The sequence below is a fragment of the Opisthorchis viverrini genome, assembly GCF_000715545.1.
Source record: "Opisthorchis viverrini unplaced genomic scaffold opera_v5_212, whole genome shotgun sequence".
NCBI classification, from domain to species: Eukaryota; Metazoa; Platyhelminthes; class Trematoda; order Opisthorchiida; family Opisthorchiidae; genus Opisthorchis; species Opisthorchis viverrini.
The window spans coordinates 618,522-644,520 of record NW_008751870.1 but is presented as its reverse complement, the minus strand read 5'-3'; the positions used below and the strand labels follow the sequence as shown (position 1 = coordinate 644,520).

Here is a 25,999-nt window from a genome sequence, read left to right as displayed (position 1 = left end):
TCTCGCGATGCTTGATCTCTTTCCCCTGGAGTACCGTCGCCTCCGAGGGGACGTAATTCTTACTTACGCCCTGTTTGAACAAAGCTTGGCAAACAGGCATTTTACCGTTGACCCAGCAAACACCCGGCGAAGACATAGTAAGAAAATTTTCAAGCTCAGGGCTCACACATTCATATTTACTAAGCCTCACAGAAAAAGCTGGCCTGAAAGTGGATGTCAGTTTAGAGACACAAGAGCAAAATTCATTCTTGAGGACGATGAATAAAAGTGTCGATGTTTTTATAACATTTTTGTCACTAACATAAAATAATTAGACAAAGCCGGAGCCATAATTAACCACTGTTGTGAGATCAACCTACAGATTAGTCCAAATTTTTTCAATATCATTTACCGAAAGTAATCGCGCTAGTATCATGATTACTTTGTACGCCACTGCCGTTGGTGAGATCGTCTAACATACACGAGCCATCAAAAAACCTTGTGTGTAATTGTAATCCTGACTATGTTAATGTTGTATTAATTTAGTTGTCATCACTGGGAAAAGTGTGGGACCACTTAGGAAATCATTGTTGGCACAAGTTTCAGCTAAGGATAGGTAAATTCATAGTTGGGAAATGCTTCGCTTTGAATGTGATAGTTTCATCAGGCCAAGGGAATAGTTTGGTCGGGTTTTTAGAGCCAACCAGCAAGATCACTTTTGATCAGCACACTAGATCAGTGCTGAAGGTCAGTTAAGCTGTTTTGTCCCTCAATGCGGACACTTCGTTATTACGGTCTAGAGGAGTATGAATCATTTGAATCGGGTTCGGGGTTCTTGATCTTCCCATAATGGATGAAGCAGATGGAACACTTTTGGGCTTGTTGAGTGCTGTCTGTTTGATTTTTAATTGAGGATGATGTATAAACAACAGAACAAGCCGTTTTCCTTGACGAAACATCCTACTCGTAAGGTTGCTGAGAGCTCTCCGACAACCATCCAACAGCATCACCATTCGTGTGGGGCATCGAGAAACCTCAGGCCAATGGTCTCCATGAGCTCTACGTTATACTTGATCTCATGGTTTACACAGTGTATGGACTACACTCGTTCGCAAAATACTTTGGTTTTAAGGAGATGCACGACCGAATACCATCTTAGACTCACGTTAAACACTCCTCAACTAAAAGTGCTGCAAAAAGACCACCCTATGTTTCAGTTGACACAACATTCTATGTATCACAATACATTATCAAGAGGTACCACACTACTCACAGAGTCGCTGAAAGCTCTTCCACAACCTGTGTCTTTGTTTTTGAGATTTTTCAGACAGGAGCAGTCCCTAAGATTCAGTTGAACCTACGAGAAGCATTCTCCAAGGAAATATACTGTGATGTCTCGGATATTAAAACCACTGAAGCATTAAAACCACTGGCCTTTGTGCACCATGCTCAGATGAAGACAGTTAGCTGGATTCGGTTGATTATCTTACTAAAGCCGAAAAACGGGTATATCTCATGAAACTCGATTATTTTTCTGAATTGTCGAACATTTACCGTGCCTGATAAAGTGACACAATATAATGCGATCTTATCGGATACGCTTGAAAATCACCCTTCTGTTTAAGACAGTTTCCGTGTTTTCCGGTGTCCTCATAGCGAATCATATGCCAATTTTCTTAAATAACTCTACACGGACGGAAGTATGCAATTCCATCAACTCACCAATATCTCTTTCTTACTTACATATAGTAGCTAGACGATTGAGTGAGGCAGGGTAGCATCGATCCTACTCGACCCATCGGGAGAGTGGAAAGCCTACCATGGGGTGTGGCTTCGGAAGCCGTTACAGGACATCTCAAAGAGAGGTTCTTCTCTGAATAAGACCCTCGTAAGGAATAATTTTCTCACATCCCCTCTACCCTCTTTAGTCTTCAACGCAAAACACATATATGGGTGACAGGCATGGCAAGGACACTGAAGAAGACCTTGTAGCGGACTAGAACCTTATCAGCGTGTTCGGATAAATTAACAAGCAAAAGTAACCAGTACAAAACCACAAAATCACAATAGGAAAGGAATGAGTAGTCAAATGGGGACTCACGAATGTATAGGTCCAATAGTCCACTACACCGATCCAAATGCAGTAATTGGCTGTGAAAGGAAATGTTCACTTGTCGAAATTTCCCACAGATGGTTCCGCCTGAGTGATATATTCCACGGTAGGAAAATTATTCACGGCCAAAAAATGCCACAGGGATTTATTGTGATGTTCGACAGTTGACACAAACACAGAGATTTAGTCCCACTGGTTCAGCAGTCAACAAACAGTTCAACGGAGCGTAAATACACTCGTTCAGCAAGAAGTCAGCAAGTCGCACCGGAAAGTTGTGTATTCGTAACATTAAAACAAACGTCATGATACAATGTGAACGACAATTACAAAGTGTGGTTTAAGTTCAGGAAGAATGGTAAATGTGACAACGGATTACAGACACTACACACTTTTGAGACATTCAGAGGTAAGTCCGAAAGTAGGTAGGTGGTGTGAGTCAACAAATCTAGAGTTATCAAAACCGGCTATCTAAATCTTATCGACTTTCTGAGTATTCGGCTACGTATCAAACCGGTAGAGCACTTACTAGGGTCGCTTGTATGACTTGTGGTTATAAGACCTCTTGCAAATGATTACGCTTGTTTCTGGGTTGTTTCCTGACGCTGTTGCCGTTTATGCATCTGGCAGTTAGTGTTGAAAGAGCAGTCCGTCTGGTTGCCGTGACATGGAAAGCAAGTAGTCAGTTTCTCAGTACCTGCTGGTTTGACATGCACAGGACTGTGGGCAGGTGGTCCACTTCTTTCCAGTGTAGCCTAATTTGAATATCACCTGTAAAGACACATCCTTTTGTCAAAAGGTACTCCTCAGGGTCCTGCGCTTTTGTTTTTTGCCGTTCTTCAATAAGGAAATCTCCCTATCTTGAGCCGCAGATGGTTCTTGTCTGCGAAAAAGAGGAAATAATGACCAAGGCAAATTATACAGATTCTTTTGTTGTCCATTCTTGTTTAGAGGAGAAGTCTGAGAGGAATTCATCTATTATTCCACGCCGTTTCTTAAGATACCGATCAGTCAGAGTGAATTTTATTAGGCATAGAAAAGAGACAAGTTGAGGTGTTTCATGAGGAGGACTCAGAATAAAACAATTCTCCAGCCGATGGTCGCATATCCGTACCATACAAACGGTTTGCCACGACTGAGCAGCATTCACACAGCTCTCGACCACACATCGACCCAAATACTTGAGTCAAACACACATATATGACGTGAAATTTAATCTGTCTAAATGTGACTGGATGGGCTTGCACTTTTTAATACCCGATCGCGGTGCTCCTATGCATAAAAAAGCAGTGATTACGCAATCTCCGGAACGCTGCCTGGGTAGCCCACCTTCCAGTACACCCAGTGAGGAAAATTTTGCGCGTTTCAGTGACACCATTCTAGAAGAACTTTTGTGTAAACTCCCCACAGAATATTAACTGTAAAGCCCTTTAGATTGCCATATGCTTACTGCTATACTGGATGGTATGCGCTGATGCACATTGTCAAAGGTTCGAGGCGTATTTGTGACAGAAGCCGCTAATTCCTTGCTTCAATTTTGTGGCCGACACTTGGCGAAAAAAACGGTTAGGAGACATGTCACATTGATAGTTAGACAATTAACTGATTCCAGTCATTGCTGGGAAGAAAGTTTGCGCGTTCTTGAGACCTGTATTAATTTTTGTTCGCAGTTAATGTATCTTGCAACACGTGACTACTACGAGCTTAATCTAACCTAGCCGTGGTTAGCTGACTTGATTTTTGATTTGGTCGCCGGAACGTTTATTGTGTTTCCATGCTTTCAGCACACATGAATTAAAGCTGAGCAAAAATCTCCTAGCGAATAAGTTACCGGTGCTCAATACATGATCCTCAGCAGAGTCCAAAGGCCATGTATTTATCCTTTGGCGAGACATGGCTCGCCTTTCGTGTAATGTGCTGCCTGACTTGTATTGGTCATACCGGAAGCCATAGAATTTCGTTCGTTCAACGATATTGTGGTACATATCAGTATGAATTCACTGATCAATCTCCTGAAACTTCGATTGTAGTATGAAGTTACTTAATAAGTTTCAACTGAGATTTCGTTCTTTCAGTGAAACTACTCTGTACTGAAAAGCCGGGGAGCATTGTACATCTGTTTCATCCTTAGCATCAGCCGTAGGCACCTCATCGAAATGGAGGGAGTTTCGAGCGTAAAATCTACGGGCTACTGGTTCGAGCACTCAACCAGTCGGCTAAGAGCGGCTGGTGAGCAGTGTAATTAACTCGCACTTACGATACAGCATCAGTCAAGGAAACCGCATCTCATGGTCACGTACTGACCGATTCCTCGAGCGACGGCTTCTCAGATGAAACCTTAAATAGGCTGGTGAAATCAAACCTTCACTGAATCGTCAATAGAATGTTGGTGTTGTGAAGAGGTTTGATCATTTTTAACTGGGGTTTTGTCTCAAAAATGGAGCCTCTTAGAGAGGAATTACGATACACGAGCCTTTGCCCTTTACCATAGGATTGTAAACGTAGTACGGTTTTCCTTCTAGGTGAAAATCGCTTTCGTGTAGTATTGGAGGCGAGGATGCCGCCTAACAGGGACATAACGATCAGAATCACGTCCGCTGGCCTATGAGTTTTGCTACTAGTTCCCGATGCACGTTCTCTCACTGACTTACAGGTCAGTTCAGCGGGAAACGGGAAGCTTACAGCTTAACCAAACCCGCTCTTCGACCTGCGCACGTGGAAGTACCATCCGCAAAATCACGTAGGAACAGCATGTATTCCCTTCTATTTATCAATTTCGAGTTTGACCGCTCCCTGTGCCATTGTAGCACCATTCGTTTGCTAATCTTAAAACTCTGCGTGCATTCCTATATCCTGCCTCGGTGAGAAAAACTTTAAAAAACAAATATGCGCTACCAACGTCAAGTAAGTTTTTCATTGCGTCGGTTTTTAACATATTCTTGTATGTCACATAGGACCATCATTCGACTGTCTCTAGGAAACATAAACGGTCCCTCACTAAAGTTATTCATCTCACCACGACCCACCACAGTTCAGCGTCTTTATTTGTCATCCTACGATCGTTAGGTGGCCCGGAAGTGGTGTACGGTGGCTTCATTGGTGTGGGTATAGCGCCAGGCATGAGGTTGCAAGACAACGGGCTTAGCTGGATTCCTGTTAACAGATGGTTGTTTACACTGACGCTGCTCAGGCCTGTCAGAATCCTCAGACGATGACCACACACCCTAAACATTTGTTTATGGCCAGCACAGACTTTTAACACAAAAGTAAGCATCGTGTTGTTCGGTATTATTTCATTTCGGATCACACAACGAGTGATATCTCTTACCAGGCAACAGGATTCAGCAACACGACGTTTACGACGACCCACAGGATCAATGCGAATCCGGATACAAGGTGGCTGTGAAAGACCCGATAAATGGTAAAACGGGACAGAAATTGAGAAAAATTGAAACCCATTTAAGAATGTCCGTAATATTCGTTCACAAAGCTTTCCAATCAGTGAACAGAACTAGGGATCTGAAGTACATTCTAAGTCCCTTCACCAGTTTCGGTGAGCAGAAAACTTGGAAAAATCGTTTAGCTGTCCTAACGTGCACAGCTCAAAAGTCAGCTAAGAATATATTAAATCAAAAGCAAAATAAGCCCCAGTAGAAGAATGAAGCACTTGATCCTGACTGTTTTCTGTCTGCTTGTCCACGAATGACGGGAAAGAGGTCTACTACCACACGAAGCTGGAGCATAACACCTGGAGGGTGACAGACATCTCAAAAGGACAACATCCTCCTTAAAAATGTGCAAAATGTGTGTAGGATCCCGGTGATCCTGGATCCGACAGGACAGTATTGGATTATAAGCAGTTGCTATTCTTTCGACATCGGAATATGGGAATGGACGAAAGGAAGCAGTAGAGATTGTATGGACAATTAGTACTGTGAACAAGTCTATCGATAATTTCATAGTATGACTTAACCGCAGCATTCATTCAACGATAAAGTCGACGGTAGAGCAAAACCGACGGACCATGGCAGCCAACCAGTAATGCAGACATTTCATGTAATAAGTGTCTCACTGAACGACATGGTTTTCTTTGATCTCCGGAATCTCAGTTCCGTTCCTCAGCCATGCTGTTTCTGTCAAGAGTCAGGTAATCAAAAACAAACAAGATTCATACGATTACGTATGTGCATGATAAAGTTACCATCGCTTCCGAGGTACTAATAAGTATCGTTCTACGAAGGACCAGCAGCATTCGTGAAAGGAGCCTCATTAAAATCGATTAAGAATCCACTTAGACCCCGGACGTCTTGACCAAACCTTTACTTCTCTCCACAGATGAAAGATCATACAAAATGGTCGTAGATCCAAAAGCAGTGTATTCCAGATATCCACTTACGCTATCTTGTTCTCTATAATTAAACGACCTTCAGTGTGTGAGCTCCTACCAAGATTATACTCCTGGAGTGGTCACTAAGAGCCGCACCTGACCTGGCCTTTCCTCTTCAACTTCGCAGTCGAATCGATAATCTCGGAAACCTCTGCTGTTTTCGGTCATCAGGATAGCCCCTTTTCCCTGGGGATATTTCAAAACCTAGAGTATTCAGAGAATATTGTGCTATTGGTTCAGATACACAAAAAAGTTAGAGAGTGTTATCATGCAAGCTGGCATGCGCTTTGTGTTTCTCCCATACAAGGTGACGAAACAACTGTATGACCAAAGATATCCATGGACTCAAAAGAACTCAGGATTACTGCCAGATTTACCTATGGCATTGTTTCATCACCCCGGCCAAACGCATTCCTGGCAAAATAAATGTTATAGTCACTGAAGATTGTACACTCTCCTTCAATGTAGACACCCTGTTATATCCGCTGATTCGCCAATCTGACTCCCCTTCTGCTGCTGATCCGCTCCAAAAAAGACTCACAAAAGGGATCACAGCAGCTGTATTCCGAACAAGCTAGTTCGAGAGCGTGAGTGCGTGCGTGTGCGAAAATACAACGGTCTCAAGCTATTTATTGGAGAGACACTGAACCTGGTTCAGTGCTGACGCACGCGGTCTTGCTTTGGTACGAGGCTGTGACGCGCTGTGTATTGCGGGAGCGTTGTCTGACCTTGATCAACGCTGACTCTCGCTGTCTGGGTTGGATACAAGGCCGTGACGCGCAGCATATTGAGGGGGCGTTGCTAGTCTAGTCATCATCTAGCGGAGCTGACGGTATCAGTAGATTTCGGGCATTCAGTGGTTGCTTTCAGGAATCTGGCCTTCCTGATACACCCTGATACGCCTTCTGGGTCAGGTACTCTGTATGTCACATGATCGAATGCATCGTCGTACGCCGGTTGCTGAGAATGCGGTTTTGCTGGAAAATCAGACAATATAGTTTACACGTGACTTTGGGAACTTAACATAACTTTAGAGCTAAAATTATGCCTGTCCTGGTCGAAAGCGGGACATCCGAGATTTATCACTCTAATGAGCAATGTCATACAACCAGGAGCTCCGGTAGCCCTAATTGTTGACCCCGGATTCTCTTGCGCTTAATGGAAATTTAGTCCTGTATGTAAAGGCGATCTATGCTACAAATATGAGGCACTGTACAGCTGTTTCATCCTTATGTGGATTCATCAGCAATGCTCATCACACGAAACTCCAGATAATATCGAACACGTAACCACCTGGCCAGTAGTTCGAACACCTAACAAAGCAGCAGTTCAGCAGTGGGATTAGCCCGCAATGAGACAGCCTCGCTCATCAGCTGAATTTCATTTTTATTCTAAGCTACTTATAGATTGTTGGTAGTGTGAGAGATTTTGGGATACAAAATTATTTTGACATGGTGAGCTATAAGACTACTTGAAAGAGCCCATGCACTTGGACGTGCCTGCCAGTGGTTCACATTAGCTTGAAACTGTTAAAACAGAATAATCTCACAAATACAGCATTCTCTTAGGCGGAAATTCCGTTAAATCTCTGATGGAATGCCACAGTCACTAAGCATATCCTTCTGAACATCTTATTTCCGTGAATGCGGAAGCCCTCAAAACTAATAGACAAATTATTTTCTGTTCTTTCTTTCCTGTGCCCTGTTTGGAAATCAAGAGTTGTTCAAGGTTTGAGGAAAATACCAGGGGATCTGTTAGCACTCTATATTCTTTATTTTTCACGGATTCTTTGACTTGTATTCCACTTTCGTTCTTACCCAAATTTGTTTAGGCTACTTTGCGATGGTGCAGGGATGAACTTTGCTGTTTCTTACAAGGACGTGGTGTTCACAAAAATATTGATGCATTTCTGAATAATTCATCAACTTGGTAGGAATACTTTTTGTCATTGGATTTCTAGTTAGTTCCTGGATTAATGTGGCTGTGAAGTCCAAAAATCCGTCAACAACTTATCAAAATATTATACACCGGGTTTNGAGTTCAGTCCCTAGTGAGGCCACATCTGTACCGAAGGACTCTAGTAACAGCGAAACTCGAGTTTCGTGTTTCCCCTTTTTCTTAAGGATTTGCCAAATTCATTACACCAAAGTGGGAGGTGAACGTTTCAGAAGCAAAAAATGCAAACGAAAGACCCTAAAGTATCGAATGTTGGATACCTGACCGCTTGCAGTGGGGGAAAATTTAATGATTCAGTAAATCAAACGGGAGTCATATGTTCGGACTGAGAATTTTGATTACTTGTGGATAAAATCTTCATGTGCGCGCTGGATGGACTGTCTGTTAGTAACTGGTTTCTGCTGAATTATCCACGTCCTAGCATGTTGCGTGAACCAAGCATGTCACGCATCTACCGCAACGTGGGTTGAAAGAAACGAGGCAGGAAATAAAATTTAGCATCACGTGTACGTTTTGATTCCGTATCATAGAAGAATACAAGCTCCTCGCACAACTCCGTGACCATCAGCTGTCCATAGGAATGTGACTAGACGTTGAGAACCTGCTACATCAAAATATAGTCAAATCACATGAACTTGAAATTAGCGTACTGGCCGGAGGCGGTATAGTTTGCAATCGGGAACAAACGGCACCAACAGCCGAAATTCAACTTGTGTCCGCTTCCCTATTTCTTTTGCAGTTAGGTGCATCTCTGATATTCGCGCATCAATGACCGAGGCAAATCGGACCAACGTATAAGGATCAGAAAAACTGGAAGCAATGATGTAAGTTAAGTTAAGTTCGGTCAGTGTATTGCGATATATTGAATATCGTGCTGACTGAAATATGAGGTGGCACGGCGTAACAAATTCGGTTGAAATGATCTATGCTAAATGAGAGATTCAGTTGGATTGAGTTGAGTCTCCTGTCCAATATGGGTTCGAGTAGGACACAAAGCTGAAGAAACCAGGAGACTTGGTCTACCTGATTAGCTCCAAGAAGGGCAAAACTGGTCGTTGGATTTTGGAGAGTTTTCAGCAATCTTTCCAGTAGTTTGGCTGAAGAAACAGGAGACTTGGTCTACCTGATTAGCTCCAAGAAGGGCAAAACTGGTCGTTGGATTTTGGAGAGTTTTCAGCAATCTTTCCAGTAGTTTGTTACGTTCAGGAAATGGGTGGTGGCTAGCTTTCCACTGAAACGTGATACTTTATATTTTGTGCAGATCGTGCCGTTGACGTCGTCCATTCTTAGTCAGTACACGTTAGACTTATTTTGCTGGTGCACCGGCATAAATTGTAATGGCTAGAGTTGCTATAAGTGAACAAAAATTTCGAATATCCCTAAAATGAACCACGCAGGAAGTGACCTAAAACTGTTTCAGATACCTACAAACATTTGGAGTATTTTTAGTCAGAATGTTGATAAGCTGAGAGTGGGCGATCCCTGTCAGCTGCTCTTCCACACAGAAACAGCCTCTGTGGGAAGATTATCTGCCTATCTTCGGTAGGTGATCCTTTGTCACGGAACAACTGAACTTGGCACCACAAATGCCTTAGCAATGCAGTCAGTTGTTGGATCGTAGAAATGGTTAACGGGTTGCGTCTTCAGTGAACACGGTCAATCGAATTTGACCTACTGTAAATACCTATGCGTTGTTCATCACCGGTGGTTGCTAGCCATGTTCCCCTAGTCTTAACGAATTCGGTGAAAAACCCTCCGAACACACTTATGGAGCATTGTCATTGTTGAACCGTATACATTTTTAGGTGAACAGTCATGCGAACAGTTTGAGGATGTTCCGATCCTCCAGGTTTCCACGAAACGATGTTTTGATTGTGAACCGACAGATCTAGACTCGTGTTTTGTATTACTCAGGCTATCTTATTATCTATCCTGGTGAATACGGTTGTCGATGTTTTGATTGGAACTGACAGATCTAAACTCGTGTTTTGTATTACTCAGGCTATATTATTATCTATCCTGGTGAATACGGTTGACGATCCTTTAGACGCCATTCACAAAATGTTGCCAGGGTTAGTTTGAGACAAGCCAACCTGAATGCAATCTACCTCCAACACTACTCCAGTTGCGGAAAGCATGCCTAGACAATTTACTAATGAACAAACCTCCGGTTGGAGTTTTATTGATTTCTCACATTTATCATACTTTACTTCGATTTACGAAGGCCTTTTGTATACAAGGTATTGTGATAGTCCCCGTAAATGGGAACCACATCATTATTTGTGACCCTAGGTGCGACGCATCAGAGCAAAGCCAGCTTCAAGCAGAAACCTAGTTCCTTTTACCCCTGATGAGTTATACTCTGTGTTTACTGCGCATCGGAGCGGCCTACACTTGAGGTACCAGGAAGTTTGTCAGTCTACTTGCAAAAGGGTAGCTTCCTACTTTCTAGTACCTTTAAAATTTGATTGTATGAAAAAATACGCAAAATTGAGTTAAAAAAGCATAATATTTAATCGGATGGATGATGCTGACTTCCTAACTTCAGTCGTCTAGGTAGTAGCTGGGCTTAGGACAAAACAGTGTGAATAAAAACCATTTTAGGTGTTGGTGGTTGCGGGGTTTTGTAGGAAACATACTTGCAGGACTCTTTTTTGAGCAACTGTCCTCCCCTCCCGGTGCAATCATTCCGGTGAGCCCACACCAAAGGTGGAAAGAACCGGACTTGAGTTACGCTCTCATTAGACCTCATCATAATTGCCCTCACAAAATCCCGCAACCGCCAACATGTGGAACAAAAAGCGTCCAGCAGGAGTTACGCTCTCATTAGACCTCATCATCAGTGCCCTTACAAAATCCCGCAACCATCAACATGTGGAACAAAAAGCGTCCAGCAGGTTTCCAGCGTCTGTGGCGCTAACTTGTTGGGAAGTGCTGACCAGCAGGCCAATCGATCAACACTTGGTCGTCATTCGAGAAGTCGGGCTTCCGTTCACACACTCAAGCTCTAACATGCTAATTTGTTCAGACGTCTCCTGTTCAGATACGTCCAGCATGCGCTGGTGGTGTAGTGGCAACGCACTTGTGTGCAGAGTTCAAACCTCTGCGGAGATGTGCACCAATGAGAGGGAAACTCGAGCCCAGTGCTTGGCTTTTGGTGTGGATTCACCAGAAAAGCTGTTTTGCTAACGTTCTTTTCAGAGGTACCAGTAAATATTCTTCGAAGAACATACATTCACATTCAGATGGGGTTGTTCGTTCGGGTAATAAAAAACCGTGGTATACGCCGGAGAAGACAACGAAAAATTTACCACTTTTTCATTACTCTGGACTGTCCACAGGGACAAACATGGAGCGTCACATGAGAGGAAAATTGGTGAGTTATTTCCAAGATTCGAACTCTCATTGGGTGGATGCGGAATTCGTTGGGCCGTTTAATTGTTATCAAGGTCACTGGTCTTTCAGTTAAATCACTTACCAACTAACCTGAAAGTGAAGAAAAGCGTTTGTAGGTGTGTCACTGTGTATTTTCCGCGCCATAGATGGGTGAAGACAACGGGGCGGTTTGAAAATGCGTGGGCCGAATAGCAACGTACATCCCAGAAACTAAATGGTCGGGCTAACACTCATGGAATATGAGGAGCGAGAGGTAAATATTGAAGCTAAATAAAACCATAATAATAAAATGGGAAGATGTCTTTTTCTTGCTGGTGAAGTTTTCAACAAACGTGTGATTAAGGACTCACGAATAAATTGAGAAGAGGGCAATAGTTGTGGAAAAATGACAGGTGAATATTAGAAAAAGAGGGTAACTTTCCATTCGATGGCTTACAATCTATGGTTTTTCTGTCAGACGAAATAACCTACAAGGTATGTGAGGATGTTTGACATGGCAACACGCAACTGTAAAGAGCAGAAACTGAAGAGGAGACAAACAATGCTCAATGCCTTTCAAGGCACCATAATCACTTATTCGGTCAGGAGTCGCTGGCCAGGTGCAAAGTTTCCATCGCCCAAGGTCAATGGTAAGTTGAGTTGTCAGCGTTGTGAGGTTTATCGCTATCATGTCTCGTAACGCGTTATCAGATCCGGTATAAAAATATCAGATCTGGGTCACGTCATTTCTGGGACACTCCATATTGAGCTGTTACTCTGGGAGGTTATAAACATCAGAACTGATTAGCAAAGCAGACAATTGGTATCATTCTTGTTTGGCAGCGCCGTGTGCAAACATGAAGAACCTGTTATGAATAAGAAGTCGGAGAAGGTGAAAATATTAAGGGGATCGCGCTTTCTGTCTCTTAAGTCGTGAAGTTGTCCAGCGATAAGTAAATATTCTTAAACCTAAATAATGGACACTGATTATCAATGCTTACGACAGGCTGAAAGAGTCTGATTATCTTGAACAAAATTACTGACAAGGTTGCCGAAAACTCTTCGACAACAGCCTTCAATAATCTTGTGAGTAGATTTATTGAAGAATATATACCACGACATCTCGAATATCGTGCCAACTGAAACAGGAGGCAACTTTTGTGCAGCAAATTCAGTTGAAGAATACCATAAATGTGAGATTCAGCTGGGATTCAGTTGAGTCAAAGTAGAAACCAAAGTGGTGGGCGAATGAGTGGATTTCACGAATGTGATTATGTCTAAAATCAAGTTTCTGATGTCTGTGTAGTGTATTACTCATAAGGTTGCTGAAAATCCGTCGACAGCCCAGGACCGGTTTCGCCCTTTTTCGGGGCTCATCAGGCAAGCGCAGTCCACGGGTTTCCGTTCTACTTGAAGCCACATTACACGAAATTAGCGAATATACCCTCATTCGCAAGCTAAGTTGGTTTATTGATGAGCCCCAAAAAGGACGAAACCGGCTGTCGACGGATTTTCTGCAACCTTATGAGTAGTACATTACAAAGACATGCATGTATTGCGATATCTCGAATATCGTCGCGACTGAAACATGAGGCGACCTGGTGCAGCACATTCAGTTGCTTGAAAACATTACAAACGAGAGATTCAGCTGGGTTTCAGGTGAGTCTCTCGCTAAACCAAATTAGTTTCCGAATGCGAGTTTCTGATGGTTTGTTCGACTTGACTAGGTAACTGTACCTAAACACGATCACCGTTAACTCTGGCCACGTTTGGGTGCAGAGTAAACTTATGGCCAAGGTCAGACAACATGGTTACAAACGTATCATGTTTTTTCAGCGATGCCAACGTGTAGTCTGTTGTGTCGCTTTGGTTTAATAACCGATTTTTGATCCTGGATATGGTCTGTTTTCTGGACCATTTTCAAGGTCATCAAGTGGAATGGGGTTTGTCTCACTGAAGAAACAGCTAAGACGATGTGTGAATAGTCAATGAGATTGCACATGAATTCGCTCGGTAAGAGGACGCGATCTGGTTCCTGAATGAATCAAATTACGGGCTGCTTGATGCAAAGTTGATTGATAAAATACAGCCTTCTGTGAGTTGAATTATTTTCATTTGAAAGGCGACCACTCTCGCTATTCCGGTGGATCTAAATGTGTGGTTGGTGTCACGGCGTGATAAGGCAGATTCCATCAGGGACAACGTTCAACTTTTCGTAAGAGGGAGATGAATGAACTCACTAACGATGGATAGTGGTACGGACGTCGCTGGAATCGAGTCGAATTTGACTCTTGATGACCACGTTGCCTTATCGCAAGTCGAACTGAACGACTTCCACGATGGATTAACCAAAAAGCATGCCGCTGCAGAATGCGTAGAAATCACCTTACAAACTTGGTCAGTCTTGGAAAACTGAACGACGGTAATGAACGACTTCCACGATGGATTACCCAAAAAGCATGCCGCTGCAGAATGCGTAGAAATCACCTTACAAACTTGGTCAGTCTTGGACCGTCGACGGTACTCATCTCGTCCCCAATTTCATTTTACTGGTGAGAGAAAATTCTAATTCGACTGTATCCCTGGAGAAACTGAACCTCTTCCTGACGAAACGTTTATTCCTGGTAATTTGATTACACCACCTTCTAACTATGTTGCTGCAATTTGCTGTCGTCGTAACATCAAAGAATCAGTGTATTATCCTCGGTGGATCATGTGTTAATGCATGTTTCCAATGAGAAAAATCCCATTGTTCTAACCCCAGCTCAGTGCACAGAGGTGTCTGCCAGGGGGCAGTACTGTCGTATAAGTTTTATCTGTCTAATGTTTGGTAGACACAAGCTTCTTTCTGAGGGCAAACTTGCTATCCAGGTTTGTTAAACTGGGCAAGATGTACCTAGCGGACTACCAACTTGTCTAAACAGTGAGTAATCGAGAAAAACTCAGCATTTGATTTAATGGAACTAAACAGTCCTGGTAGATCATGAGTACATTTCCAGGGGTATACTCTGGGATAAAGCTCATTGATTCTTTCCGACAGATGGTGAACGTGCGACACTGCTTATTTCATCGTAATCTTAGACTCTCCTCATAACCCTAGTCTCTGGGGCTATTGATCAAACTTAGATACCAAGAAAACTCCTCAATTCGCGTATGCCTAAAAATGGAATGTCTTTCTGGAATGCACAAAACCCTCTTCGCGAACTACTCTCCTTTGCACACTAATCGAGTTTTAACATGTGACTCAAATGAATCTCAGTTAATATCCAAGAAGAACGTCTTCTTTTACCGTCCTTTAGAAGCAGCACTAGCTCCATCATCTAGGATCCAGTGTCTCAGTCAATACTTCGAGGCAGATTTTTCCTTCTTGCTGTTAGGAAGACGGCGAAAAAGTTTTGTGATTCACTGTCAGGATGCCTTTCCTTTGCAACTTCTTGTCTATTCACAAAGCCATCCTAATCTAAGCTCCAGTTGAGTGTTCCAGTTGAGTGACACACCAAGAGGGAAAAAACTACGAAGGAAACAGGCAGTTGGATCTTCACTTCCTACTATGTATTTCAGACGGATGGTACAACAGATCCTGATCAATGCATAATGCTCTCCGGAGCTGGGGCTTTCTATATACATCCCGGTCAAGTATCTTAAACCACACATCCTATAGGTTCCTCTCGTTTCAACTTGAGAGTTACGGTCGCTCCCAACCTTTTACTAATCATTTGTCTTCCCGCTGAGAGTGTCACCCATCCACCCTTGCAGAGTGACTAGGTTGGACATTTGGACTTTCAGTGCAATCCGTTATCAATGACAAAAGTAGTAAAGCAGGTTCAACTTCTATTCATATTAGTATCCATTCGATTGCTCATATATTAATGAGCTACTGTCTATTTCGCCTCATAAACAATCCATAAATTATTCACACTAACGCACTAAACGGAGGCCAGTGTCCAATCGATCATCACTTGGTTCTAAATTGCAATTCGTTAGCTTGAGGATTTCGCTCAAACGCATCGCTCCCATTATTTCACATGTGTGCGAGTTTCACCACTATCCACTAATGCGTCTTCATCATGCTTTGTCGATAGAAAATAAACACTGAGCGTTCGTAGTAAGGAGTGCATCCTTAGAGCTTCTACTTCGAAACTACTAAAAATTAAAAATTTGAAAATACTTTGACTGCATGAAGGAGTTTTTTAGTTGGAGGAAAATTGCCGTTATTAGGGATCTTTTCCAGATAAGCTCCGCCAAAAAATTAATCCATGCCACTTAAAAATTATTAGAAAAAAAAGGATATGAAAATTTCACTTTTAGGTTTTATTGAAAAGGGTAAAATTGGGGTATGTCAATAATAATTTGCATGAAAAGGTCCGTTTTTCAACGCCTTTGCCTCCAAAGGAACTCACAAGTAGCTGTTCACTAAAGATCGGTGTGTAGCATATTGGCGTTAATTCTGCATCTTGTAGACGTGCAAAAGAATTTGATAGTTTGTGTGTGAGTTCCAGGTGCAATGAAGGCCTGGATTGTGCCCATCAAAGTGTCCACAGTTCGATCTGGCGCTGCATACATGAACACCTCTTTAGTTTCCCGGCATCCACTACTGGGGAAGGACTCGCCCTACGTGGTTTTTAAGGCGGGATATTAGCGTTTCATCGATCTCGACGTGTAGACCTGGGCCGCCGATAACTGTTGGAGTCTGCAAAAGCCACCAGGCGCAAACTTCGTGAAGAAAGTTCTTCCATTCAACAGGGGTCATGTGGCTAATAGATAATTTGCTTTTCGCTAAAGTTTTGGACTAGCAATAAACTCCATCCCAGACCGCTCCAGCCAAGTTCCCTTTCGAAGACCGATTTCTTGCAGACAATGTCGAGCATTACACCTCGACCTGTCAGAAACAGTTGAAAGTGTCATTTGGTGGCCACTGTTACATAAGCGTTGCTGATGTATCACTCCGGGGCTTTGCAAAAAACGTATTGCTGTCTCCTTGTCATTAACGAGAGTTGAAAGCGTCGGAGAGTTCATTTAAGATTTTACGTCCGAACGAAAATTTTTTTTACACAAAATGAGCCTACATACGGATAAGGAATAGTTTTCATCAAAAATAGGTCGAAGTTGTGTGCGTACATTGAATAGGAGCTGGTAAAATGTGGCGGCGCTTAACTTTTCGCACATGCACTTTTTGCATCAGTGGCGGGGCTTATCTGGAAAAGATCCGTTATTGGTCCGAGATTCCACAATGCCTAGAGATGTTAAATCTAATGGATAAATCGGAATCAAGAAAAAGCGTGTTATGAATCGCTGCTCCACTCCTAGTCACCTCTAGGTTACAATTACCACTTGTGTAAACTCCGAACCGATACCTTGGTAACTTTCAGGACCTCTTGAGATTAAACGAAAATTGCAACAGTTGCCACGTAAAGGAAGAAATCTCAGTTAAAAACGCCCTGAAGTTCTTACAAGGGATTCCCATGAACTAGTCACTACGATTAAACCCCCCTCTTTTATATTTGTACTCGTTAACTTATATTGAGATGTATCCAACGGATTCACGTCTACGGCATTTCAGCTTCGTCAGAGGGAAGTGTAAGTTCAAGGGCACATGCACGAGAAGGCCAGTCATGCTCTGCCACGCATGTTCCAATGTTGTATTTTCATAAGATGAGACAAAACAGTGGCATAGAGACAAACTGATTCTTTTTGAATGAGAGTTGGACTTGGAAAAACAAGATTTCACAGCACAGTACCCCCGGCCAACCTGCATCATATCAATGTCGCTAACTGTGCTCAAGTGTCGGTCATGAAGTTAAAATGTTTGCCAACCGTCAAAAGGTGCGACATCAGAAGTAGACTGTGGAAAACATTTCGGCAACCTTATAATTACTGAGTTCTCTCAAGCAAAATTTCCTTCACATTCTACCCAAAATGCTTCGGTTATCGACCTCTACTTCTCGGGACCAGGCGGTGGCACCGCTCATCACGCTATTCGGGTAATCCGATTGAGCTGAAAAATGCCTACCTACTGACTCCGCTTTGTCCACTTTTCACGGACGTGGGCGTACAACTGTTGCCTTTGTTTGCACAAAACATCGATCTGGAAGTCAAATACTGATTTTGCCTTCACACTGTCCACGTCTATGCTTGACCAAACGAGCGCGCGCTTTCTTTTTATGTTTTGCCAAGGATAGCTGCCTGGTGAACAGTCCTGATTCACGGCTAACTTTTTGGTAATATATAGCTGTGGTGGAATGGTGAAGGTGGACTTGTGTAACCATACTGTCGTATCCTGGCTTTTGATCCGGTTGGCTTCACTACTCCCGTCCCAGTGTTCTGAGTGTACCAGGCACCTCATCCCAGTGTTTTATTTTAGTCAATGATAACCAAGCACTTGACCATGCGTAACAACAGCACGATTAGGTTCCCGCTCTTGAAGCCCTTCGGCTGAATGTGAAACGGTGTACTTTGAGGTTTATGGACCATTAAGAAAAACCAAACAAATTGAACTTTTTCGCCAACTTCATTTTTATCAGTTAGAATTTTCAGATAATTCACTGGTGGCCGAAATCCTATGAACTATCGTAGCATGTGGTCTGTCCGTCGGTAACCGCTTTTCCTGCCGACAGTTAACGTTGTTATACAATCTTTAGCAGAATGGTCTCTTTTAGAAGACCCTCTTTGAAAGCATGTCCCCTAGTTAGGATTCCAGGTTGAGCAATGTCGCTCCTAGTTCACTTATTCTCCTTGAGCTCTTAGCCATATTAATACACGGAAGTTCAAGTTGGCAGGCCGTGGGGCATGTATTCATGACTAGTGGTAGTTGAGCGATGATATGATCTTACAAAGAATCCAGACAGCTTCCGTGCCATCTTTGTACACAACCTGTTGCAATAAAAATTCAGCGCAGTAGACTGGCCTCCAATTTAGACAAATAGGGAGAGCTCTCTCCTAAGGAGATTATACGGCAAATATTCCACACCGAGATTACGTACAAACGAGATAGAAGTTGACATAAATGAGGGTTCGACACCTTCGTTATCTGTATCTCGTCGTCATGAAGGGATACAAATCAAATGCCTGGCTTTTCCCACATTTTCCTAGTTTTTCAAAATTTTAATCATGAAATTTCAGTAGTCTAGTAGTGATCTTCAGGTAGGTACTAACCAGCCAGTTGAACAGAAAGTGAAATGATTATTCAATAAGCTTTTCTGGCCACAAGAGACATTCAGAATACAGATGAGTGATACTATTGGTCGTTGATCAGATGGCTGTTGATCTGTTCACGAGCCTGGCAATCGACTTACAAACGTTCAGTCACCGTATGAGGAGACATTATCATTTTGTATTTAGGGGGATACTGCTTCATTGCCTGAGTGAGTTTATATAGAAGTTGAAGATTATCCGTTATTTTCTAACAAGATTGGCTATTTGGTGGACAGTATTTTTCGTGAAACTATTGGCCTGATTGTGATGTTTGTTGCGTTGTGGTTTGCGTTGATCTGAGTGGATTGGCTATTCCAAAGCCTCCTACTTTAAGTAGTTTTTTTCTCTGGCTTTGATTGGCCCTCTTCTCGATTTGTGTTGTGTTATAGTCCGATCCCCTCGAAATTGATTGGCTGGTTGCACTGCCCTATTTTCTTCATTGTATTGGCCAAAGTCCTTGTCTCTGCCAGTTGATTTGGTGCTTTGGTCTAATGGTTAGGGCCCTCCACCAATCAAATTGATATGTCCTTTTTAATGGGACTTTCCTGTGTCTCTTATGAGTTCCCCGCCTGGTTGCTTTCGCAGGTAAGCCATACGTTTTGTAAACCTGTCCTGAAAATCTTGAGATCGAGTTTAAATATAGTACTGGTTGTTCTTCGATAGATGTGATTTGCATTCCAACCACGATGGTGTAGGAAGATGAACAACAATTTCTCGATTCGACAGTTCACAAGGGTAGTTTGGCCACAAAATTACAGAAAATGTTCTGAGGTTTACATTACTTTAAACTGGACAACAACGGCAGAATAATGCCGATAATTAGAAGACAAACTACGAAGGAACTAATAAACGACAACGAATGAGAAACAATTGTTAGGCTATAAAGCAGTTTTCAAAATATAGATCCCTGGAAGGAAGATTATTCTTATCTCACAACCATATATCATGGGGTTCCGAATCTTGTCAAGGTCACGTGAATCCCATGTGAGTGGAGTGCTAGTGTGATCAATGAGATTATCCATCATCTAGGAGTCTAAGCAGTAAACCGGAAACATGACAGACAGCATGCCATTTTCTCAGGGTTAACGGATTCCGAAATTGATGAAGATTGTGAGTGAAAATCATCGCCATGGTAACCCACCTGGTCTTTACACCGAGAACTGTCAATATACGCCGTGTCCTGTTCATAATCCTGTGCACGTGTGCTGGGAGATTGGTGTGGAAAGATGCTAGTTCATTTTTTGTTGTCTATTATCATGCATGCTCTTCATTACTATTTCTAAAATCTATGTCTCTGAGACAAGGCTACAGTCAACCTCCTCACACTGCAAAAAAGACAAATGAATGCGGTATATGTTAGCTATATGCCTCTCTAGGTAAAAATGATGACTTAGCATTTTTTACAGTTGAAACATATTAGTTTTGCAACTGTTTTGGCTTGTTGAAAATGCTTTCGAAAGTTGTTCTCAGATGTTCCAATTAAATTTGATCTTCCTACTTCAATGTTTACTAGTAACTAAAATAATTTCCGGACAGCCCAGATAAACCAATTAGGATGGGTACGTGTGCATCGTTAGGTCATCTGAATTTAGGTCCTCCCACCCTCGTTTATTTAACGCGGGAAGAACCTACCAAAAGGGTTGCGACCTGGTTGATTCCGGGGATTCAAATTAACCAAATACTGTTTAGCGGTAAGGTGTCAGAAACGTCTATGGAATAGATATGCATCAAGCGATTCCTCAACCGGCGAAATGTAGCTCAAAGGAATGAATGAACGGAGGAAAAAATAGCACAAGATCATAGGTTAATATGATAACTTTCCCAAAAAGATGCAGACTTATAAGGAGATAAATGTGAAATTTTTCGGGCACATCAGGAACATGTAGCATGTAAAGTTGTCCAGATCAAACGAAGTTCATGGAAAACCCTTTGTTTACGGGCAGTCTAGCTTTATACGGTCGGATGCAACAGCCCCAGTTGTCGAAACCGAACGTCTCAACCGTTATGGAGCGAGGTGAACAAGTCCGAACGCCTGAATACTGTCCATTTGGTTGTCGAAAAGGACTGAAATATTCGGAGTTTATAACTCTCATATGCAGTAAAAAATTTATAATGACAAAGACATACAGCAATTGGAAAAATACCAGCTTCTTGAACACTTTATTTAGTTTTTTCTGCGTTGGAACTTCTTTCGTCATCTATCATGAACAGTAACCCTTCGGAAAAAACTTATTTCAGCCGGTTACCAAGTACATCGTCTGAAGTGCACCGGCAACTGATTAATATCCTAGAGGAGCCCGATATCTGACAGTGGTTAGGGTCGAACCTAGTGACCGGAAGGCTCATGATTCAAGCTCAATCTGGGCATCTTGATCGCCCCAATCTAGGCTTGGGCAACCGGACAGCGTCTAGGCTCCTGTCCTTCCTTCAGGTGCCACGGCACCTATGCACCAAAAGCATATTCCAGCTGAACGATTAGTATTACTAGTATTAGTAGTATTAAATGTCTCAAAGTGCGTTCCAAAGTACTGCCAATTATGCAGGCCATAGGTGTATATGCATTTTAAAATGCCTCATTCCTTAAGGTCCCAGAGCAGCGAAACACTTAAGTGGCTTTTGAAGTAGTATAATCGGGATCGGACTGCCACTTCAAGTATTTTGTTGCAATTTTGCGATCTCATCTGATCACCGCTGTTATGTTGATCGGTTATCTACAGAACGTGTCTTCGATCTCAAGTTATACAAGAGGTAATTAGTAGGTAGACGTCACCAATAAATAGCGAAGAAGATACGTTGTCGAACTGGTTTGCGTTGTCATTCATTTAATGTGTTGTTTATGGAATGCGGATATCCGTGTTCACCGCATCGTCTTCGTGTCAGAATGTGGTCCGCCCCTCCAGTCGAAGCAGCAGGATTAGAGAGGTCCTGATTAATTCGAGAACCTAAAAATAGGATTTGCACCCAAAAGTGGTTGGACCATGACTGGTCTATTGTATGCCTTGTTTGAAGACGACCCTGTTCTCTAAGCTGGAATTAGCTTGCAAAGAAATTTGTTATGAGTTAAGTCACCTTTGATTGACCGTCATCCCGATAGCAACGCCGGGCTGAGAAGTTTCGTCAAATACCGTAAAATGGAGCCCAATAGACAGCACTTTTAGGATAACTCTATGGTTTAATTCGAAATTTTCAGCCATACCATAGATGGTGAAATAACAACCGAAGTAGCTCAACCAGGATGTTGAAGCAAACAACAGGAGGGCGTTCTTTGTAGTGTCCGCAGAACGAACACTGCGGTCGGACTGATCAGGCAGTAAGATTGCTTGACAGTAAGTAATCAGTGTAAGGGCTGGTTAGTTTACCTTTCTTTTCGATTTGCTTTCCTCTGAACTCCTAATTTTCCTCCAGAGACTTTATTATGAAAAAGTTGGATGCTGAAGGGGTGCGTCGTTCTAAAGGGTCGGAGCAGCATAAGATGATACCAGAAAGTGGCTTCTATATCGATCTCTGACTTTTTGTGTAATATGGAAACAAATGCCTTCAAAACACTGTGAGGAATAAGTTTAAAACGTGTGACGCGGCGGAAACCGCTTAACAGCAGCTCTAGCTCACTTCTCCAAAAACGGTGAATAGCCGATGTATCCTGCAAGTGATCAGACATTTGTTTCAGTTCCTGTACTCCCCATTATTTTCAAGCTGACATTGAGAAGTGTGTATGGTTCCCTCTATTCAGTGGGTGACCGCATTGTCCGTTGAACTTGGAGGTTTCATTGAAAGGCAGTCGAGACGATACTGTCAAAGCACTGTTGCGAGACGGAGTAGAAAGTTGCGTCAGCGCACACGCACAACGGCAATACTGCCCGTGCATTTAGAGACATAGGCGTCCTACGTTCACCAAGGGTTTACAGTTCTCTTCGTATAGTTATCAAACATGACAAAATACTTACTGTTTGTTCCATTTCCCACATATATATACATCGTTTTTGGCACAACAACTATCACTGATAAAATCTGATGAAAGAATCACGTTTTCGGGAGACGGGCTGTACGTGGGTCTATTCAAAGCTGCTGTGCTTTGGGGGAGCAGTCAGGAGTGTGTTATTTACTTTTGACCCTTTTGAAAAAAAACCGTTATATCCTTCATAGATGGTCGTTTAACGGTGACGTGTTCAGTGTGCGGAGGTCAACAAATTGGCATATCCTAGCTTAGGCAAAACAGCTGACGCTTTGGGGTCTTACCAGTCAGTATTGTAACATTGTGCGGCAACCTCAGACGGTACTTTGATTCGAGTTTATTTGTCGTACCCATCTGCAAGAATAGTAGCGGTAGTCTTGAAACTAGATGTAGTAGAGTTAGCCTCGCGTCACTCACAGATAATTGTATGACTTTTGTGCAGTTTCCTTCTACGGAGAGACAACTCTTAGGTGATGACAGCATCAGAAGGGTAGTTGGCCGATGAAACCATTCCGGGAAATGATTGCTTTTAACAGGATCTCGGTTGTGGGGTTCCCATGGAGAAACAATCGTGTCAACGATCAGAATCAACTTGAGCTTTTTTTACATGAATGCGAAACCTCTCGAGTATAGAGTAATACAGGGGAAGAAGAAGTTTCAGCCTTTCTCAAGCCATTCTCTCGTCGAAGGAGCCACTTCATAGGTCGCAAATGAGTCAAAATCTCATTTCCAAACCTAGTCCAGAGGCGCTATTTCGGGGTGCGATTTGTATCTATGATAATTCTACCGTTTCTTCTGAAGTGTGTTTTGACTGGCCAGACATACGATGTATTGGGCAAGCAAACGAGTAAACTTTTGCCAAGTTCTAGACTGTCGTACATAAGCAAGTTTTCTCTTCGAAAGACTGAACTGAGACGGAATGTTACATATGTGAAGAATAATGTTACATTTGATACAATAGAAGCTTCACCGCTACTATCTAGGGAACCACCGCATTTGTCTATATTCTGTCCCATTCGGGTTCAAGTGGGGGATAAATTCGAAGAAACCTTGAAAAATGTACCTACTTGCTGAGCTCGAAGAAGGGTGAGACTTATCGTGGGGTGTCAAAGAGCTTTCATCACCTCTTAGTAGTGTGTTGCGATCAGAAAATGTAGTGCGATATGCCGACTGTCGTACCATTGAAGAAAGACAATGAAGAGGGATGTAACTGAATTCAGTTGTGTCCCTCGCTAAGGCAAAAGAAACTCTAGCGAACTTCGGGTTGTACTTCTGAGTCTCTCGTTGGTCCTATAAAAATTTGGTTTTGGAGGGAACCTGTTTCACAGCTTTCGCGTTCTGACTGCTCTTAGGATAGCAGTGCAGGCAAACATCCAACATAGTCTTCTGGAATACTTTAGGATTATCCGTCAAAAGAAAACGATTTTCTAGCCAAGCCTCACCAGACCGGATTGAAAGGGTTCAGGAGAGTCTATTGATGATGTTTCGTATTTCACGAATTGAATGATTTACCTTTTACGTTTCATAACTCTGTGTCTAAAGAAAGCTGATACGCTTAGGAGAAAACGTAGCATCTGGTTCAGCAATTTTATGACACTCCAGAGGTTTCGCAATCTGTCTTATTTTCACGCCGTATACCCACCATAAAAAAACTATACTTACAGTGTTGACTTGTATTCACACCTGATAAGTACTCTGTGCGGACTACTCAGGTGAAGTATTACGCATGGAAGACTAGAGCTCACTTTAGTGGAAGAGCACTTCGGCTGCTCTCGTGTCACTTTAAACTGGCAACAAAATATGTGAGGAATAGGGTTTGATGTATGACGTTGTGTATTGTCTTCTTACTTTTGTTCTTGTCTCGGCCGGACAATATTCTGAGCCAAGTAGCTTTGTTCGTCCACTAGAATGAATGCAAGATTCAAAGTTGTGCGGCATGTTGACTCTTGCAGTTTGATGGAAATTCAAAAACGTATTGACTCCCTTATACTTGAATTTTGTATTTGAATTTTGTACGTGAATTGGTTTAGCATCTTTACTGAGGTTTTAAGGAGTTCGGAAGCCATCAAAGCGTTGACCCATGCCCTTGAATTAGGTTGTTTAAGTTTGTTATGATACATTGTTTTTAGCTCCGGGTATTATTGACACTTCTGGAGATGCCGCATAGCATTCCTGGGCATGAAATCGTTGATCTTTTACGAGATTGGAATTGAACTTTCCAGAATACGGAATTTCTGTGGATATTTCATGACGAGCACAATATTCCGTGATGGCCTCTCTTTAAGGACACTACCTAAGTGGATATTTTGCGTCTCTACTCCTGGGACAACAACAATGAGCCCCAAATAGGACCAAACGCGGGCTAGCCAAACACATGGTGGGGATTTGGACCTCTGAACCACGGACTCTCAGAGGCATTCCGCAATCAAAACCCTGTTGAAATTAAGATTCAGGAAACAGCAACAACGTCATTCACGACAAACACTGTTCGCTTCACAGGATTCAAATGTGACCTAGTTCCCCAACCCGCTTGTATGAAAGACTGAATGACACAAGGACTCGAGGGTCAGATAGGAAGGCCTCCATCAACCTTGTGAGTAGTGTGTTGCGTCGAAACAAGAAGTACTTTCCATAGCACAGCGACGGCACCCAATTGATAGCATCTAGATGTCCCCTTGTCTTTGGAATACGGGTGATTTAACTCCTTTAAGTAAACTGGTGTCGCTTGTCCCTCCACAGTTCCAACTCATCATGGGGGACAACAACTTGGATGGTTCACATTCTTGTCACACTGACCGAAAGTTTGTTGCCATTGGCGATCAGAATACTTGTGTAGTGATTATGCAAATTACTCGTTAACCCGAAAAACATCAAGGTATACGGGTTAATACCCGACGATCAATTGATCAACCACTGTACCGTGAGGATAGTTTGCGCACACTTATTTGTTTCGGCCACCAAGAAGTACAAGCTGTCGAGGGCAAACAAATTGCATTTATTACAGCACATGTCTGAGAATAGATACCACCTGGACAGCAGTTAACCCGAT

The 25,999-nt window shown here is 42.6% G+C and overlaps 2 protein-coding genes across 2 annotated transcripts in view; one reads left to right on the top strand and one right to left on the bottom strand.

Annotated features, from left to right (window-relative positions):
* The window catches only part of T265_08358 (hypothetical protein), a gene marked incomplete at both ends in the record, with an annotated part of 40,001 nt that overhangs the window by 4,018 nt on the left and 9,984 nt on the right, over window positions 1-25,999 (bottom strand). Inside the window, one exon of the mRNA XM_009174134.1 lies at window positions 5,418-5,489. Within this exon, the coding sequence (XP_009172398.1) occupies window positions 5,418-5,489 (72 nt within the window). The remainder of the gene's footprint in view (window positions 1-5,417; window positions 5,490-25,999) is intronic.
* T265_08359 (hypothetical protein) overlaps window positions 2,445-25,999 on the top strand; it is a gene marked incomplete at both ends in the record, with an annotated part of 39,620 nt that continues 16,065 nt past the window's right edge. Inside the window, 2 exons of the mRNA XM_009174135.1 lie at window positions 2,445-2,498; window positions 10,434-10,504. Coding sequence (XP_009172399.1) covers window positions 2,445-2,498; window positions 10,434-10,504 — 125 coding nt within the window. The remainder of the gene's footprint in view (window positions 2,499-10,433; window positions 10,505-25,999) is intronic.